This window comes from Mus pahari, chromosome 3 (assembly GCF_900095145.1).
Source record: "Mus pahari chromosome 3, PAHARI_EIJ_v1.1, whole genome shotgun sequence".
NCBI classification, from domain to species: domain Eukaryota; kingdom Metazoa; phylum Chordata; class Mammalia; order Rodentia; family Muridae; genus Mus; species Mus pahari.
In genome coordinates this window covers 65,191,488-65,210,387 of record NC_034592.1, presented here as the reverse complement: position 1 = coordinate 65,210,387, position 18,900 = coordinate 65,191,488, and the positions used below count along the sequence as shown (strand labels likewise).

At 39.4% G+C, this 18,900-nt stretch overlaps 1 protein-coding gene across 1 annotated transcript in view; it reads right to left on the bottom strand.

Annotated features, from left to right (window-relative positions):
• Itga4 (integrin subunit alpha 4) overlaps window positions 1-18,900 on the bottom strand; it is a 73,184-nt gene that overhangs the window by 6,488 nt on the left and 47,796 nt on the right. Inside the window, exons 17-23 of the mRNA XM_021192709.2 lie at window positions 17,459-17,535; window positions 7,687-7,837; window positions 6,525-6,620; window positions 5,837-5,916; window positions 5,468-5,557; window positions 3,290-3,380; window positions 764-871 (exon numbers count right to left, since the gene is read on the bottom strand). Coding sequence (XP_021048368.1) covers window positions 764-871; window positions 3,290-3,380; window positions 5,468-5,557; window positions 5,837-5,916; window positions 6,525-6,620; window positions 7,687-7,837; window positions 17,459-17,535 — 693 coding nt within the window. The remainder of the gene's footprint in view (window positions 1-763; window positions 872-3,289; window positions 3,381-5,467; window positions 5,558-5,836; window positions 5,917-6,524; window positions 6,621-7,686; window positions 7,838-17,458; window positions 17,536-18,900) is intronic.

The following is an 18,900-nucleotide window of genomic DNA, read 5'->3' as shown; positions in this document are numbered from 1 at the left end:
TGGATACAGAAACTGTGGTACATTTACACAATGGAGTACTACTCAGCTATTAAAAACAATGAATTTATGAAATTCTTGGGCAAATGGATGTATCTGGAATATATCTGGAGGATATCATCCTTAGTGAGGTAACCCAATCACAAAAGTGATTGCTATTTCTTGATACTCAGAGGTAAAACAAAACAAAGCAAAACAGAACAAACAAAAACTTCATAAGACACTAAACACTAGCATAAGAAATTCTTCAAGGGCTGGAGAGATGGCTCAGCGGTTAAGAGCACTGACTGCTCTTCCGAAGGTCCTGAGTTCAAATCCCAGCAACCACATGATGGCTCACAACCATCCGTAATGAGATATGACTCCCTCTTCTGGAGTGTCTGAAGACAGTTACAGTGTACTTACATATAAGAAATGATTCAAATGTTTTCTTAAAGAGGGCTTCCTTCTCTGTTCTTGCTACTTTGGCTTCAATATTATGGAATATTTTACTAACTACATTACTTCTGTGGGTTCATGTCCCGAAGAAAGTCATATAAAATAGTTAATGAAGAAGGAAGAACCAGGTTTTCTGATTGTATATGCCAGTGTAGGTACCACCTCTGGTCTAGAGTTTAGAAATAACAATTCAAAGTCCTCTCTGTTAATGCATGATCAGTTCCTGAGACTGGGTGTGCCTGGGGTAAGCAGGACTCTCCAGCTTCACAGCAGTTCTAGTATTTAACACATACTTAGGACAGGTCAGAGAGAGGGAACAGACTGTTACCTGGACATCCACAATGTTGAACAACTTATCATTTTGAGGGAGAAAAGAATTTGGTACCATAATTTTCACACTAACATTTGGAGCCATGCTAATGCCAGTGTTTATAACCTGAAAAAGAAAGAAAAGAATTTTAAAAGCTTTTTTTTGTTTTTCATAATTACAAACAAAGAAACCACTGAGCCTCGAGGTGAGCATTTACTAGCCAGTAAAGGGTGTGGAGTTGGCAGATACACAGCAAAGCAGGCAGAATAGCCATAGTCAGATTTTTTTCTAGTTTAATCAGTTCCAATTCACATTATTTTAAGTTTCTTGGGTTATTTTTGTGTTTTTTTTTTTTTTTATGGCTGTGTTTTGTGGCAACATCAATCTTAAATAAGAGATGACAAGTTTGAGGTCCTCTTGAACTACATGAGAGACTCTGTCTCAAAATACAAAACCAAAGAGAGGTTAATATCTATTTAAAATTATATATTTAAAGGCTCTACTGTGAGGTTGACCAGATGTCTATTTTTAATCAGGTAAATTATGATGCTATAATGTTTAAAACTTGAGAAATGACATATTACTTGGCTTTAAGAAAACACAGTATGTTCTAAACCCTCAAAGGCTATCTAGGTTATGTAGTTTTAGTCCCTAAATGTAGAGATTACAGATCTGTAAAAAGGGGAGATTGAGACAAAAGTCTTCCTGCTCAGGAGCTTAATTATAAAACCGAGACAAATCATGAAAAAGGTGTGCCACAGGACCTAGGTGAGAAGGGATGACAGACAGACCTGAAGTCATCAGAATGCAGATGACATGGGTGACCAAGAGTGGCCCTGAGCCTGGGAGAGCTGCTGGGTCACAACAGCTTGGACAGAGGAACACATGACCAGAACTAGACAAGCCACTATGTACTGTGTCTCATCCCAACAGTGACAGATCACCGAGGACCCTTCTGGCCTGAGCACACTCTCAACACATGTTTGAGCTGCAAGGGTCTCCATTTTGCTTTGACTCCGTCACATTTTAAATACACATATTTAAGTAGTGATTGCAAAGTAAGGAATAGCCTGCAGTACAGTATGACTTGGTTTCTGTCTTAGTTTATCAACACTCCCGGGTTCTCATGAGCATTTCTAACAACAAAAAAATCTTAGGTGATGCAGCTGTGATAGGATTACCCTTCAAGGCCATTATTTTTCAGGATTTAGGAGAAGCCCTGGGAATTTGCCGCTTTGGTAGACACCATAAGTGCTTCTAATGTCCACCATGAAAGCATTATCTCCTCTCCCGCAGGAAATCATGGTGTTGCCCTGGTCTAAATGCCTCAAGAGAAATTTATCATAAGTTTTTCAGGTTAAGTCTCTGGCTCCAAGGGCACTGTGTATCACTCAATTCCTGAGAAACAGAGGCACTGCTTCAGGAAGTGAGGTGTTCAAGCCATCTGAGTTTCTCTGTGTTCCTTAGAACTTGACCGGACAATTGATCTTAGACATTATTCTTGTGTGTCCTAGGTAGTTGGTAAACATCATTGTATCCTGGCAACTGCCATAGCATTGATCCTGTCAATTGTCATTATATTCCATTGCCAATAAAGGTATAAAAAAATTGAATTGCTTCCAATAAACTTGACATAATCTCAGTCTTACAGTAGCTCTTCCAGTCTGTGCCTGATTTGCATTTCTTACCAGCCATATTGGGTAAGAAATTGCTTGCCCTAGTAAGGGAGAGCACTGGCACTTTCACTATCTAATCAAGACTTGCAATCTATACATTGCTATACTACTCAATGTTTGGACAGTGTTTTTGCTTAAAACAAATATTTTGTTTTTGTAAATTTTTATCATCTGTAACACAGCCAAATTTCTGCTTAAGAGCTAAATTTTCAAAAATGAGTTTTATATTGGTACTTATGTATGTACTTGTATATGAGGATAGTACTTTTTAAACTAAAAAATATTTAATACTATCATCATAAAGAATATTAATGCTGGGTGTGGTGGCGCATGCCTTTAATCCCAGCACTTGGGAGGCAGAGGCAGGTGGATTTCTGAGTTCGAGGCCAGCCTGGTCTACAGAGTGAGTTCCAGGACAGCCAGGACTACCCAGAGAAACCCTGTCTCGAAAAACCAAAAAAAAAAAAAAAAAATTAATATCTGTCCTAATCCTGAAGCTCAGAAGGCAAACCAATTATGTTGATCCTCAAAAAAGGGAAGATGAATGCTTCCATGACTTGGTAATGTTGGGCCTGTTAAAGAGTCTGAACCAACTGTAGATTTCCTGATTTACCTCCAACCATTTTGTCCCTTGGCTGATCTGCCTTGAATGCATCTCCAGAAGGGTCAGGAGATTTCCAAACTCTGTGTGCTTGAGGAATTCACATATCTGGCTTAGAAAGTTTGGGACAAGAGAAATGGGAAAAGCAACAGTAGCCTAAAAGGAAAGGGCCCAGTCACAGTACTGCAGCCACGGTCACAGAGAGGGACACTGTGAGGATAGGAATTCCCATCTGCTACCGACATCAACAAAATCAGCTTTGCTTACATGGAAAGTGAGGTTCAGCTTCTCGGCCATGCATGTGTCTGGTTTGTTTTCTTCACTGGATCCATACACAAATGAAGTTGGGTTCACAAGCCTGATGGGAACAAGGACAACTTCAATGTCCTGCCTTTTTGATGAGGGACTGTGCAGTCCATCTTTAGAGGTAGAGTACAGCACATTTACAAGGTAACTCAGAAACCTTTTGGTTTCCTGGTCAGAGAAAAGCTCTAACAGCTGATGTAACAGGAAGGCCAGGTGGCCATGCTAATATATGTGCTTGCTTGCCTTCCCCATACCTGCTAGCTGGTTTCCATTTGCACTTTTTTTGGCCCTGGAACAATTCATGCAAACTTGAAAAAACCTTAGCTGAAGCCTTCTCTTTGCCACAGAGGTGTGGTAGGCTCAATCTAACCTGTTAATTATTTGCTGATGACTGCGGGAGTGCAAAAGCCTAGTCAACAAGCCAAACAGACTTATACAGGCAAGAGTTTGATAGGAGGTAAGTTTTTCAACTTTTTTTTTTTTTTTTAAGTTCTGCAATTAGAGAAATGTACGGAGCAGCAAGCACCAAAAAAGTACAGCTCAGGGGAAGTCCCTGCTCCACAAGTCACTCATAGTCAGCAACTAATAGGAGATAATTCCCAATTAGAAATCTAGGAGGCAAAAAACAAAACAAAACAAAAAAAAAAAGAAATCTAGGAGGCAGGAAAAGTATTAGAAGTAATTCAACAACACATACGTGTACAGTTTAATGCTTGTTATCTTTGTCCCGATTACTAACAGGGAAAACAGAGTTGCTCATCCCATGGAAAGAGGTAGGGTATATGCTCAATGCAAGGAGACACCAATAAGCTGTGATGTGCTCCACCACTGACTCTCAGAGCCTGCTCCTCTGAGAAGGAGCACTCTCTTGCTCCTTCATACAACTGATACTGAATTCTACCAGTTATAGAAACTGACATTTAAATACAATTGAGTGCCTTCCTCATAGATGGATAAAATGATGAAGGGATACATTATTTTTAGAGGGATACATTATTTTTAGAGCAATACATAAAATTCATGTATCCATTTTGTTCTGTAATTCATATCTTCTAGTGTGTTAGAAATGTATGCACTCATCTAGTATGAAGTGGAAAGGACCGGTGAGGGCCCTCCCCTAACCAAAAAGCTGTGGAGAGCTAAGGCTTTCTGGAGAAGGAAAGTCAGTATTCTTTGTGTGTGTGATGGTGGGGAGGCGGGGATCTGAAAACACTTCAGTGGATGGCACCACACTCAGGAGTATGTGAGCATCATAAATTGGAATTTGTGGGTTATTTTCTCTAAACATGACATGAATTTGAAAGCATTGAAGAAGATAGAATAGATGTGGGAAAAATTAGGAATATGATCCAAATATATTGTACAAAATACTGATGTAATGATTATTGGGCATGGTGGTACATATGTATAAGGCTAACACTCAGGATAGAGCACCAGAATAATCACCAAAAGTTCAAGAACATCATTCTGATCTACATGTTGCTGGCCAGTCTGGACCACCCAGAGAGAAACACTAAAAATGCCTAAACCACAAACTTAAAGTTTGAACACTTGCCAGTGGTATGCTTAGAGATTTCATCATTCCCCAATTTCAGACTCTATCCACACATTTTGTATCTGAGATGGATTCACTCAGAAATCACTAAGACCACCAGGAAACCATCAAGCTGGCCCCAGAATTCTTACTGCAGAGCACTCTCAGAGTTCAAGAGAGAAAGCTCTCATGTCTCAGTCATTTGCCACACGTTAGATGTAGGTTCTGCAGAGAAGTGGTTTAGCCAAGTGCACAGTCCTTTGTGTCACCCCCTACCATGGCTACTGGGCACTATGCCACAAGCTGCACACTACATAACTCTGAGTCCCTCCGTTGTGAGCTAAAGGATGACCATGGCCCTCTGAAAGCACATTGGGGCTCTTCCAGTACAAAATCTCCAGCAGCTGGCCTTGAGTTTGATGTAGCATCAGAGCAGATTACAGAGCGGATTAAAATAATGAATCACCAATCAAGCTGCTGCATTCAGAGGCAGTCGCAGGGACACAGTATCCTTTTCACTTAAGCCAATAGGCTTCATCCATTAATATAAGAAAAAACAACAGTAGGAGAACCATCTCAATCCTGAGGCCTCTGTCTGTACTTACCCATGAACAGCCAGCATAACCTCATACCTTAGAGGTATCGCTAAGGTCAGTCTGTTGTCCTTCACTTGGTCCAATTCGCCCTCGTTTTCACTATAGAAACATAGAAAGGCCCATGAAACCACAGCCTCAGAGAGCACTTACTGCAAACTGTGAAGATTTAATAGAGCTATTGCTATTCAGTAGTGTTGGAGGGAAGAGGAAATGGCGGTAAGACACTGTAGGGAAGAGCTGGTAGAAATTGCTCTCATTATTTATACTGTTGTGATTTATATGCAATTATCAAAACATGGCCCCATGGATCCCTTAAAGCCATCACCAAAATGGCCCCTGTCCTTTGTGACAGCTGCTTCTTTGCACACTGAACCATACCAGGAGGCATGCACGCTGATGCTGAGGTCCTCATGTGCCCTGCTGAGTGAGCTCACGTCCAGGAGAAAGCTAACATCTATCTGGAAAGGAGAGAGGAAAGAGCCAGTTTTTAATCTGAAATACATTTTTATAGTTCTTTTTTTTTTTTTTTAATTTCTTAAAGAAAACAGTGGAATATTCTAGATATAGCAGAAGTTCTACCTCACATAGAAAGTGTTGGGTTTAAGGTGTGAGCGTGTCAATGCATCATTTTCAGAAACAAAGCCTTCTCTGAGTGTAAAGCTTGGCAGGCCCAGACGGACACCATTAGAGATGCTTTGACAACTTGGTGGAGGACGCTTGCCAAAAACACCTTTTTTGTGTAGCAGAGGTAACATGCCTGGCAGACAGGGCCACCTGGGGTGGGAGTGGGGGTGTTGGGAAAGAGTAAGCAGGCAAAACAAATTCTGATTGACACATTGATTTCCCTGTCTTGACTTAAACAGGTTCTCTGCTCACCCCACAACCCCCTGCCCCCCACCCTGAACAATGAACATTGCCAAGAATAGAAATACAAAGATCAGACTCCAGGACAAGTCGATCTCACTTAGTTTCATAACTAAGTTTTAAAAAAAAAAAAACATTTTTAATGCAGCATTAAGGTAGAAAAGCACATTCCAACTAGCAAATGAAAATGCTAAATGCTTACCCTTGAGAGACGATCCACATATATGTAACCAAGGCTGCAGGCAAGTTTCACTACGCCTGAGCTCTCTGTCACTTCGCAGTTTATTTGTTTCTCTTCCTAAAGGAAAAAATATTAAAAAAAGATAAAACAATTAGTTTGGGGAGAAAGAGAATTAGACATTGATTAAAATATATGTAAGGCAGGTTTTTTTTTTTTTTTTTTTTTTTTTAGACAACCATTGTAGAAATATTTTCTTAGGAAACCATTTTCTGCTTAGCCTGGGAATTACAGTAACTGATAGAAATGTATGTGCATAGGCAATACACAATACTAATACCCATGTGAGTCCTCTATAAACAGCTCCTGGATGTGAACTCTCATGTTTAAGAGGGAATTCTTAACAATGAAGTCACAAAGCCCCTATTTCCTTCTGTCTAGTATATCTGTAATGTGTTTAACGTATTTCATTGTAGCAAGTACAATCACAGTAGAAATATATTAAAGTATTGGCTCTGAGTCCGTAGAATTTATCCTCCCCTTTTTTGAAATAGCCTCTTGGTGATCTAGACAAAAGGGTAAATAATCTACTTTTAAAAGGTGAAATGTCACTGGGGTTAACTGGCTAGAGGATAGGGAGATCTCAAGGCAGGGCTTTCCTCTTTGTGACTCAAGTCTCCTAACAACTCACTGAAGTGTCAGTAATTTAATAATGAGTCCCACGTACACATGCATGGAGTACACATAGATCCATGTCTACTCCAGGACCTGGTCTGAAAGCAGGAGTTTAACGCTGAGGTTGATAGTTCTGAAGTACAGGATGAAGGCTGAGAACCTTGGCTTAAAGTGTGGTGCAGAAATTCTGGGTACTTAGCTTAGCATGGAGGGGGACTATTGCTCCGAGATAAACATCATCAGCATCTTAAAAACAGGGAAGAATTTGTGGTACTCAAGGAATCCTCTCCTAACACTGGAAGGAAGGAAGCACACCCCTTTCCCCTTAGATCCCAAACAAACTTGTGTCCCAAGGGCAGGAAGAACATCTCAAAATAACGGGAGACTGAGTGATGGCTAAGCATTAAGAGGAAAACTTAAGTTGTCTACACTAAATGAGTGGAGCAGCTATGACATTTACATTTGTCTTTACACTTGAGTGCTTCCTACCATTGTGGTTTCTAGGACTTACCAGGTCTAAGATCTTAATGAAGTAAAGGCCTGTGGGGAGTTGGACATTCAGAGTGGTTTCATAAGCATCATCTCCAGCGTTGAACAAGGACACGTTTAGCATTATGGTCTTCATGCTCCCAACAGCAAGATACGTTTTATTTTCATATGGCCTAAAAATTAAGGAACGGAAGTAAAAATTCTCCATCCACATACAAAGTATTCATGAATATAAACTATTAACTTAGAAAAACAACCACGGGATGATCTCATACAAACAGAGTTAAAGTTTCAATTTCTCCTATTTCAGACATGTTCAAACAGCTGTTCCCAAATAAAAGCTTGACGCTATTACTTGTCTGATTTTTAATTAGTTATTATAAGATGGTCTTTTGTTTTAATGCCCTCTTGCTTGACTTACATTTTCCTCATTATTTTGCACAGTTTTTATTTCGTCTTTGAAAGGACATTGAACTAGAGGCTACTCAAGTCAAAAGATTAGAAGAAAGGAAACTGAGGGAAAGGGAGGATGAGGAGAACATGGGGAGTTTAGTTAAAGTAAACGGGAGAACTCCTCTGGCCTTCAGGCGGTGGCACCGAGATTTGTTTGAAGGAGACTGAATTCCTAGAGTAGGCTGCTTCTGACAAAACCCAGTTCAAGTTCGAGGCTAAACCGCAGAAATGCTTCAACGTCCTGGCAACTACAAAATGCAGGTCACTAGAGATCTGGACACATACACACCTTAGAAAAGCCTCCAGCCTTTGGGGGTGGAATTTCAATGAGCTTGGCTAGGCTTTGGCCACCCAATCTGTAATAATGGTAAAAATTACTCTTCAGTGAAGTTTTGGATCAAGCGCATCCCATGAAATCCCTAGACTATGAGGAACTTGGAGCATAATGAAGATGCTGAAAGGTACAGAGCTAGAATAGTCTAAACCTTTAAGCTCATCTCTGTAGAGCACAGTGTTATCTTCTCCAGGCAAGATAAACCAAACCAAACCAAACCAAACAAAACAAAACAAAAACAAAAACAAAACCCTCATAACTTTCAGTTACTGTATGTTTTGATTTTCTAAGCTTTCCCCAGAGTCATCTAGTAATTCCAAAATTAGGAAAAAAAAAAAAAAAGGGGGGGGATTAATTAATTCAAACTGGAGCAGGACATGTGCCAAAGGAACCAGGTGGAGACAGTCTAACAACAGGAAGTGTAAAGGGATACGTAAGAACACGTTAAGATCTCTGATTTAAAGTCATGCTTGGAGATGCCTAATCACTGAGCAAAACCGAGGGTCCCAGGCAGTGAGTCTGCCACTATGTTGCTTCATCACAAAGCATATTGTTAAAGTTCATTTACCTGCCTCCCCCAAAAGATAGAAGACCCATTTCCAAACAACTGTAAACAACTATTAGATATACACCAGAAACAACTTTGAATGACGAGCCCTTGAAGGGGAGGTGAGCACCTACTTTTGCCAGGGGTGGGAAAAGCATGGCTGTTCCCTTTTCTACTCATACAATATTCAGGTTTGCTACTCTTTAAGATCTTCTTGCAAATACAGTCTGACCACTTTGGAATCTACATGGATTATGCCTCGATTTCTGATTTACATTCATTCTCCCTTCTCACTCTGCCATGTGCCAACAGTGCCAACGAGGCAATGCCCATGGCAATGACTGTGACAGAAGAGTCCCTGCTTCTCAGCATGACACTGGGACACTCAAGGGTCCACCCTTGTTTCACCACCCACTGCACAGGGCATCCCTTTGTTTTAGCTGCATCTATATTCAAACAGCTGCCAAACACAAAATGCTTTGTGACTTCCTTCAAGCTCCCCTCCAACCTGAGCATCTTCTCCTCATTATGCACCAGCATAGCTTGTACTTGCTCTTAAGACTCAGTGTAAATAGCACTGACTCTCAGGAAACACTGAGAAGACATTTTACAATATCAAATCACAGTTGTCTCTTACCACTAGTCTAAATGCTCATGGAAGCAAGAAGCTGGACTACGGATATCAGAGTTTTTTTCAAAGCCAACAAATACAGTTACTGTGTGTGGTGTTTGTTTGTTTGTTTGTTTTTTGTAAGTGAGTATCAGATTAAAATGACTGGGCTACATTCAAGAGGCAAGTAAAATGCCCCCAAATATTGGATACATTATTCATTTTTAAAGGCTTATGAAAATTTCAATATATATTCTGTAAAGTTTCAGCTAGAGAGCATGCTTGCTTGTCCTCAATGATACAAACATTTCAAATCACTCATTAAGAAACTCAATATCCAAAACACTATGTAGTCATGTGATTTCCACCCTAGTCCACATCCAAATATGTTAGCAGTAGCAGGGCTCCTGAAATGACCACATAAACAATGCTGTTAACTAAGGCAAAACCAATAGTGCAAAGGAAAAGTTACTTGCCAAAATTATTTATTCTTCTGAACACCAGAGTGGATAAACAAAGTTGTAGCCTAGAGTCCTCTTTCTTCATTTAAAAACCCTAAGTATATTTCTAAGAAACTTAACTTACTACTTAAAGATTTTGCTTCTGTTATTCAAATCGTTTCCCATTTCAAAGCTGTTTGTATAGAAGGAAGCAAGCATCCTAAAACGCAACTCATTAACTGTGGTGAACTGAATACACGAAGGGGCTGGAGTGCCAACCAAGGAAAGACACTGCGCACATGGACAATTCACTGGGCCCCCCCCTAAATGACCACTGACTTCTGAAACCCACACTCGAGTTTTATCCAGTGTTGAATCTCAAACAAATGTAATTAGACGCAATCCTTGGTAGCTGTGATTTTTTAATGTAGTTTCTTTTATTTAACTTTGTGAAATTAGTTTCAATCGGTGTCTGCAAATTGCTTGTCACTTATGTCTGTGCTCACTTTAAGATGGTTAGTCACTTGTCTTCTTATTTTCCCAGTCAGTGGTGAGTAGGATTTTAGCCATTTCTCATGTAGAACTATAATAGTCTCATGATGAATCCATACATGTCGCTGTTCTGTGTGTTATCCCTTTCTATTCCTCTTATGTTTTCTGTTTATCTTGTAAAAACCTTTTTTTAAATACAAGATTAACTCCTTAAAAATCTCTGAATCCTTTTTATTTTAGGGAACTGAAATAAATTATGCAAAGTAAATAACAAATTATACTATAAGAGGGTGTTTTTAACCTAGAAAATAAAAACGCTATACTAAGTGAATGCCACAGGAAAAGCAAGCAGGTCAACAGAGTATGGGAACTCCTGCCTGAAGGTAAATCATTCCTTCGTTTTTATAAATAAAGTTTTATTGAGTCCAGCCATTCTCACTTTTGCACCACTGGTACAGATGAGCAACTGAGACGGAGTGCATTTTTTCCAAGAAATTGAGACTGTCTCATTATAAAAACCATTGGGGTGGCTCCTGCTATACAGCCCACATGACTGATGAACACTTTGAAATCAACAAGTAACGTGTGGTATTACTAGACAACTAAAATCCATCATCTTGGCTGTTGGTTTTTGTTTTGTGTTGCTATCAGCTCATCCTGGAGGTACTTGACGGAGTGGTCATGAGCTACCCCAGCATGAAGGAGGTGGTGTGGTTTGTTCATGTTGTGAGCCTTTGGACTTAGTCAGCATGCTTCTCCTTGGCAGCGCCTGTTAAATGGTGAGAAGAGAGCCACGCTGCCTTTTCCCTACCGTTCTATCATCCAGTTACGACCAAAGGGACTTTCAAGGTTCTCTAAAAGTAAACTTCAGCTTGACATTAAAGTTTAATTAAGACTTGTACAAGAGCTGCTTAGAAATAGACGTTTATAAAATATTCTGGCTCGGAACCAAAGCATTAGTCACTGAACACCTTTGGGAAAGAAGTTGGCACTTAGACAGGCAACAGAAGGTGGCAGCGTGGCATCCGCAGCCAGCTTCTGAGACAGCAGCCGATTAGAGCGGCACCAGGCTCCTGTTGTCAGCAAGACTCCTGGTTTAGTTTCCATTTTAAGCTCTTTTGCACAATTACCCCAATCCCAACTCTATGATTCTTAAAAGTACACCTTTCTATAGATCTTCTTTAACAAGAAGCCATTGAAAAGACACCAGCCAGCATCCTACATGCCATGAAGGAGAGCCAGCTGCACATCTGGACCGGTGGCATGACTGAACCAGCGGCTTCCCTGGGACTTACAGTTCATTCTTCATTAAAACATGCATAATGCAGGCTTGAAATTTACAAAGCTGCTTAGAGTCCACATAACTGACACAAACCCAGGTACTGTGCACACATGGAACCATAGCTTAATAAGTGAATGAGGAAACGAGAAAGCTGTTACACCAGGCTCTACATTTTCTCTTAGTGAACATGACTGGATTTTACAAGATGTTCACAAAACCTTAGTATCGTCAATATATTCTTTCTTGGTGCAGTAAATATGGTCTCTGAGGCTTACTTTTGATCAGAATGGTAGGGACAAAAAAAGGAAGGAAAGAAGGCTGGCAGACAGGAAGGAAGGAAGGAAAGAAGGAAAGAAATAAACAAGTGGGGGGGGAAGACACCAGAGCAAAATAAAATGTGAATGGTTAGCACAGTTTAATGCTCAGAGACACACAGCAGAATTATTTGACAAAAGAGAAGCCTTCAGCAACTGGCCTCCAGTCCAAAGTTGAATTTCATCCTCTTTTCTTTTTCTTTACTATCCTCTGACTTTGTTGAATAAAAATTCAAGGAGAGAATTGACAAGGAACTTGGATTAGGAAGCTGAGCAAGAAGTGAGTGGATGTTAGTATAGAAGCATGGACTCCCTTCTTCGCCTGCTTGGGGAGGTTGGTGAGGCTTTTATTTTATAAGGACAGTTGTATTCGATTAGCCTGTTGAAGAGTTAAACACATGGTGCCAGGTGCCATTCACAACTTACTGTCTACTCAGAGTTCCCCACTTGATGATAACAGAACCCCCGATTATTCAGGCAGTGGGCAGCATTTCTTTGATGTTGCAGAAGATGAGCATTTAGTTCAGCTTTGGGGAATGATGCTTGATAGCTAACATAACCACAAGGACTCCATTCTCCCTGCCCTGTGACAGACTCAGGGGATTGTCAAGTTAGAGTAAGCATGAGAAGGTCTACTTTTTCTGAAAAGCTTTTGAAAGGAAAAATAAACAAAAACAAAAAACAAAGCAAACAAACACATGCTTGTTCTTGCATCCACTTCCTTTACGGGAATGCTAGCACTAAAATATTATAATCATAAATAAAAGCCAAAAGAACATAAAGGATAACCATCTATGCAGGCTTCCTGGCTGTATAACAGACCTACAACTACAATTTCCATGCAAATATTATGCCACATATATATTTCATTTTTGTTGTTGTTGTTGTTGTTGTTTTACTGAGACAGGGTTTCTCTGTGCAGTCCAGGCTGGCCTCGAACTCGGAAATCCACCTGCCTCTGCCTCCCAAGTGCTGGGATTACAGGCATGCGCCACCACTGCCCGGCATATATATTTCTTTAAGTCAGGATTAGTCAAATTCTTGTTACATGAGGTTAAAAGTAGACCTAACTGTTATGAAAGCAGTCCGAGGAGATGTTTATCACTTGCTCTAGAAACATGAAGCATAGAAGGGTAAGGTCATTTATTTCCTGATCCATAGGAAAGGTCTGACTGTAGACTCCTCCTTGTTGCCTAATACCTATTATTCTTGTGATTGTGATAACGTGTTTGCTCACTGTTCTTTTACTGTGGGAACTTCACTGTCCCAGGAGTTTGGACACAGAAGGAGGCACAGCCTAATGGAACCAGGAGGGAGTGGGAATCAGCACTGCTCGTCAAACCCGAGCGGTTTATTATTGCAGGCTTCAGAAATTCATGTTCCTTATGGAGTAAATGCATTTACATAAAACAGACTTCTAGATCTGGGACACATAATACCATTAGTGCCAGCAGAGTTACAGCCAGAAGAAGGCATACAACATATGGCCCCAATTTGCAGACTGTTACTGAGAAAGGGGGGAAGACACCTACATGCAGAGATGTTGTATTTTTGTCTGACACAGAATAACTTACTCAAAACACAGTCAAAAGCTTTCACCATGGCTCTGAAAACTTAATTAGATGAGTTCTCATTTGCACATCCCCCCAAATAAGTTATCATTAGCCTCATAGAAATAGTTCGTAACTTTTCAAAATGATGCGAAGGTACGGGTGCCTACTGCTTTGCACTGGAATGTACATGATTCTAAAAACAGTAGCACCTTTCCTTGAACCCTCATACTAATGGTATTATGTGTCCCAGATCTAGAAGCCTGTTTTATGTAAATGCATTTGCTCCGTAAGGAACATGAATTTCTGAAGCCTGCATGAAAGTGTCGGGCTTTGAGCTATCACTTGAATTAGGTGCATTTTAAAAAATTAGAAATCCAATAGAGAAGACATAATTTCTACTATTTTATAGCAAGGAAAGGGGAGGTTCACAGGCTTCTTTTAAGGCTACCTTTTGGGTAAAACAGTAGATATAAGAGTTGAGTCAAGTTGAATCTGATGAGTTTGACCTCCCACGTGAAAGTCTTCACCTCTGCATTGCTTGCCTGGTTTCAGAGTGATAAAGCCTTGTAGAAAATAATGGAGCAGGAAGGGTGAAACAAGGCAGGGTTAGGAGGGAAGGGTCCAGGAGGGCGAGCACTAAGAAAACATTGAAAGGCCAAATGGAAGCCTATGATTGTGTGTGTGTGTGTGAGAGAGAGAGAGAGAGAGAGAGAGAGAGAGAGAGAGAGAGAGAGAGAGAGAGAGTAAATGGTTTAAATGGCATTTCTCATAATGAGAAGACAATTTCTCATGCAGATATACCAGAGAAATAAAGCCCCATTGGCAGAAGTAGGCTAAGTAATGACCACTTTGACAAGACACGCCCAAAGATGCCAACACTGGCGCAGGTGTTATGGGAGTAACCAACCATCTTCTGATTTGCTATAAGGCCCATTTCATAATATGGAACCTAAGCCTGGCACTGATGCCACCAACCCAAAACCCAGATGTATTGTAAGACCTAGCAAAGAATCCATTGCTATTATTCTGCTAAATGGACAAAGTATTTAACAAATTCTCAAGCAAAACAAACAAACAAACAAAAAAACTGAGTCCTTATACCCATAGATCAGGACATCTCTTGACCTTCATTAGAGATGCTTCTTTTGTAGTAGATTGTGGTGAACACAGAAACTCACAACTGGTCAATCTACAGAGAATAATACCTGGCCGTTTGCTCAGTCTAAAATGAGACACCTATATCACATTATCTTCTTCCAGGAAGTGGGAGCACAGAAACACTAGAAGAACCAGAGGCAGTGGAGACCTACAGCAGAACAGTGTTTTCTGAACACAACAAAGCAATTGTACATGCAAGTTGACTGCAGCTATAGCTGGATGCACAAGAACAAGCCAGACAAAAGTCCCAGAATGGGTGGGGAAAGTGGGTACACTAGTTCCTGCCCTTAGCTGAGGAGCTCTTAGAAAAAAAATCAATGGCTGCTAGGAGAGGGAGAATAAGCTTTATTCAATAATGTGGCCCCTGAGGAGATATCCACATTCCAGTAGATGAAATTACACCTAAGCACACACTGCCTACACAAAGTGAACTACATGAATTTAAAAAGGTAGAGAAGAAACACTTGACATTGGAAGGGATAGCGGTGGGTGGAACAGGAGTTGGAGTAGCAGCAAGGGTGTATTTAATCAAAACATATTATATGCATGTATGAATTCTCAATCAATCTTAAAAAGCCAACTTATAGATCTGTTCATAGTGAAGGTTTCTTTCTTAAATCCCATGGCTATCAATGAGAAGTTTCTGGGGTCTTGAGATAAACATTTCCAATAGACATTGTGGATATTTTCTTGGAGATGACTCAGGACCACATCCTAAGAAACACCACTTTACTACGCTTGGCCAGATACTCCTTAAAATCATAGGACTGATATTTAATTGGAAAAAAACTTCCAATTAAAAGTGCTAAGTAGACAATTATTTGCAAGAAACAAGAAAAAAATGAATTAATGATCCTACATATTATTTGAATAAGTTGAAAACATTCTTAGTGACATTGTCACATAGGCTTTGAAATCTCATTTCTCATGAAGACTAGCAATGAAGGAGGAGCAGGAAGATACAGAGAACCCAAATGCAAGCACATGGAAGCACTTCATCTATGGCTTCACAAATCTCCCTCTCTACAAAGGCACCTGCACAACGACTTTTTATCAAAGTCTCTTGATAAACCAAAAACCTACTTATCTTCAAAAAAAATACTCAAATGGAAAAGTTTATGTTCTTAAACTAATAGACCCACAAAGTCACACTATGCTCTGATATACAAAGCAGGGACTCAATTACCTGAGTGAGCCAACTGAATCATTTGTAAGCACCAAGCTCCTTTACCAGTCAAGGGATGGCTCCTTGCCTCTGAGCTGTAGATACCCATGGCTATGGTAATATTGTCTGACTGAGAAAAATTCTACTGTTTTTAAGCTCCTTGAATAAAATGACTCTCAATGTTTGAGTCATTTATCTCATTGTTCATCCTGTAAAATTTACATTTCTCATCCCTATTCAATCTTTAATGTGTAGAGGGAATTCTAAATGTGATATTGAGAGTGATTTTCAAGTAAGAATCTGTGAACAAAAGCTCCATTTTTCTTAGGTAAGGTTCCTATTGCTGTGATAAAACATCATGACCAAAATCAACTTGGGGAAGAAAGGATTTATTTTCTCTTACAGCTTATAGTCCATCATCCAGGGAACTCCAGACAAGAACCTTGAGGCAGGAGCTGATGCAGAGTCTATGGAGAAGAGACTTGCACAGCATGTTTTCTTGTAGAATCCAGGACCACTAGCCAACCCACGGACTTCACTCGTCCTCACTGAGCTAAGCCTTCCCAAATCAATCAGTCAATGAAGAAAATGCATCACAGCTTGCCTGTAGGCCAATCTGGTGGAGGCATTATCTATTGACACTCCCCTTTCCTAAATGGCTCTTCCTTGTGTTAAGTTGACATAAAACTAGATAGTTGTATGGGTTGCTTATGTCCCCCCTTTCAAACCAGTTTCTTATTCCTGCTCCTGGTCACTCTGTATCCTTATCCTTTTTTCATTTCCCATTGTCCATAGATGTGCAAAGTAAATTGAATGTAGTAAACCTCTATAAGATACATAATTACAATGTTTTTTTTTCCATTATAAAGTAACACTAGACATTCCTATTTACCCAGTTCTTCCTCTAAGCCAGACGCTTTTCTAAGCACATTGTATTTTCTTCTTACTCTGTTTATCATGCTATGAATTTAGAACAAATTAGTTTATTCTTTTTCAAATTTGTCCACATATAGTATTTTGCATACCAGTTTGAATTGCATAATCCATTTTCTAGCCATAAAGTATACTAACAATTGTGTAGTAAAGTTTATTTTTTCCAGCTAAACTCTTAATTACCAGGCCCTTAAAATGTTAAAATATAATTATGACTGTGATAATGATATCTCAAGGTACAGTTAAATCCTGAAATACCTTCTAAGTTACAACAAAAGACTTAAAGCAAACTTCATAAAACCTTAGGGATGCTCATATGCTCTCATTCTTTAAAAGATGGTAATATATAAAATGAATGATATAAGCATCACTCAGTCCCTCACAGCAAAACATTATTATTTAGCAATTTTTTTAATGATGCTGACATTCAAGGGTGAGATCCTCTCTTACCAGAACCCACATGCATTTACCCTTTATGCTCTTTTGACGAAAAGCAGAGTAAAGTATACTTACTTCAAAAATCCAACTTTTGCAGAAACTTGCAGATCAGCAGAGCAATTTTCATAGGCACAAAACCTTGCAAAGTTTATCTGGAAATAAAACATGACAACGTTTATTTTAATTCCTATGTATTTAAAGAATGCGGCACCTGTGCTTGACAAAAATAAAAGTCACACATTAAATTACAACTTATGCATCCCCAAGGTTCAATCTGAGAATTAGTCAGGAGGTTCAAATACATAGTTGCAGGGCTATACAGATAAGCTTTGAGAAATTATATTAAAGACACAATTCAGATATTTGTAGTATTACCTGCAAATATATTCCTAATCTTCCTTTCTACAGCTTTCTCATGCTACATGCTACATTCTGATCAAATTCATTATACAAAAGTAAAACATCCATTTTACTTTGGCATAGGGATGGGCAGCGATTTATATCTAAGAATGCATCTATATGTAGAAACTGAGAGGAAAACTTTGTGGAAACATTGAACAAAATTAAATGGTAGCCTGTTGTGAAGTTTGTTCAATTTATTAAACTCTAATCATTTAAAAGGATCCATGTACACTATGGGGTTTGCATGTATGTCTCAGGAAGATGTGAAGGATACACTATGTAAAAGCAAACAAATAAAAACATTAAAATAACTCAGCACAATAGGAATAGGTGACAAGAGGAATTTTTTTTTTTAAGAAGGGGGGATCTAGAGAGTGAAGAAAGAAACGAGACACAGGAAGTGGGAAGTGAATTGTCATGTGACAACAGAGCTTAGTCTGCCCACACGGGGAAGTTGAAGTATAAATATTCCACCGAAGGTTTAAGTCAGTATGATTGTCATTCTATTATTCCTAATTGGAGAGCACATGGGTCTAAAAATCAAAATATTGATTACAAATGGCTAATATTTTCTCCTGTGTGTTTATAGTATTGGTATTTAAAATTATTGAAGACATTGGAAAGTAATGGATACTGAAAGCTACAGTTCAATAGAAGAATCTTATAAAATCCGAACTCACTCCCATAACTATTTTGATGTAAGAATTGAGAAATTTGCTCTTAAGCTATTATGTTAATTTGATCAAGTATCTTAGACTAGGCAGCAGTGATTATGAGCTTAGGTCTGCTAACATGATGTAAAGCAGTTTTGCTTGGACAGGATGTGAACTAGACCTTGGACGGTCCCTTTCACATTTTACATTCTGTCTGCCATTAGTGCTTGCTTTAGTGAGGGCCTTTTGACTGTGCCCCAGTAAATACTGTTAACTAGACTACACTGGTAGACAGTTAAGGTCTCAACACTGGGACTGCATGAGCAAATACATTGTCAAGGAAACTGAAATACTCCAGAACAGAACAATTTAGGAAATAAATAACAGTTCACTGGCCAGAAGGCAAGGATCATCTTAATAGACAGTTGTTACCGAGATTTAGGAAATAAATAACAGTTCACT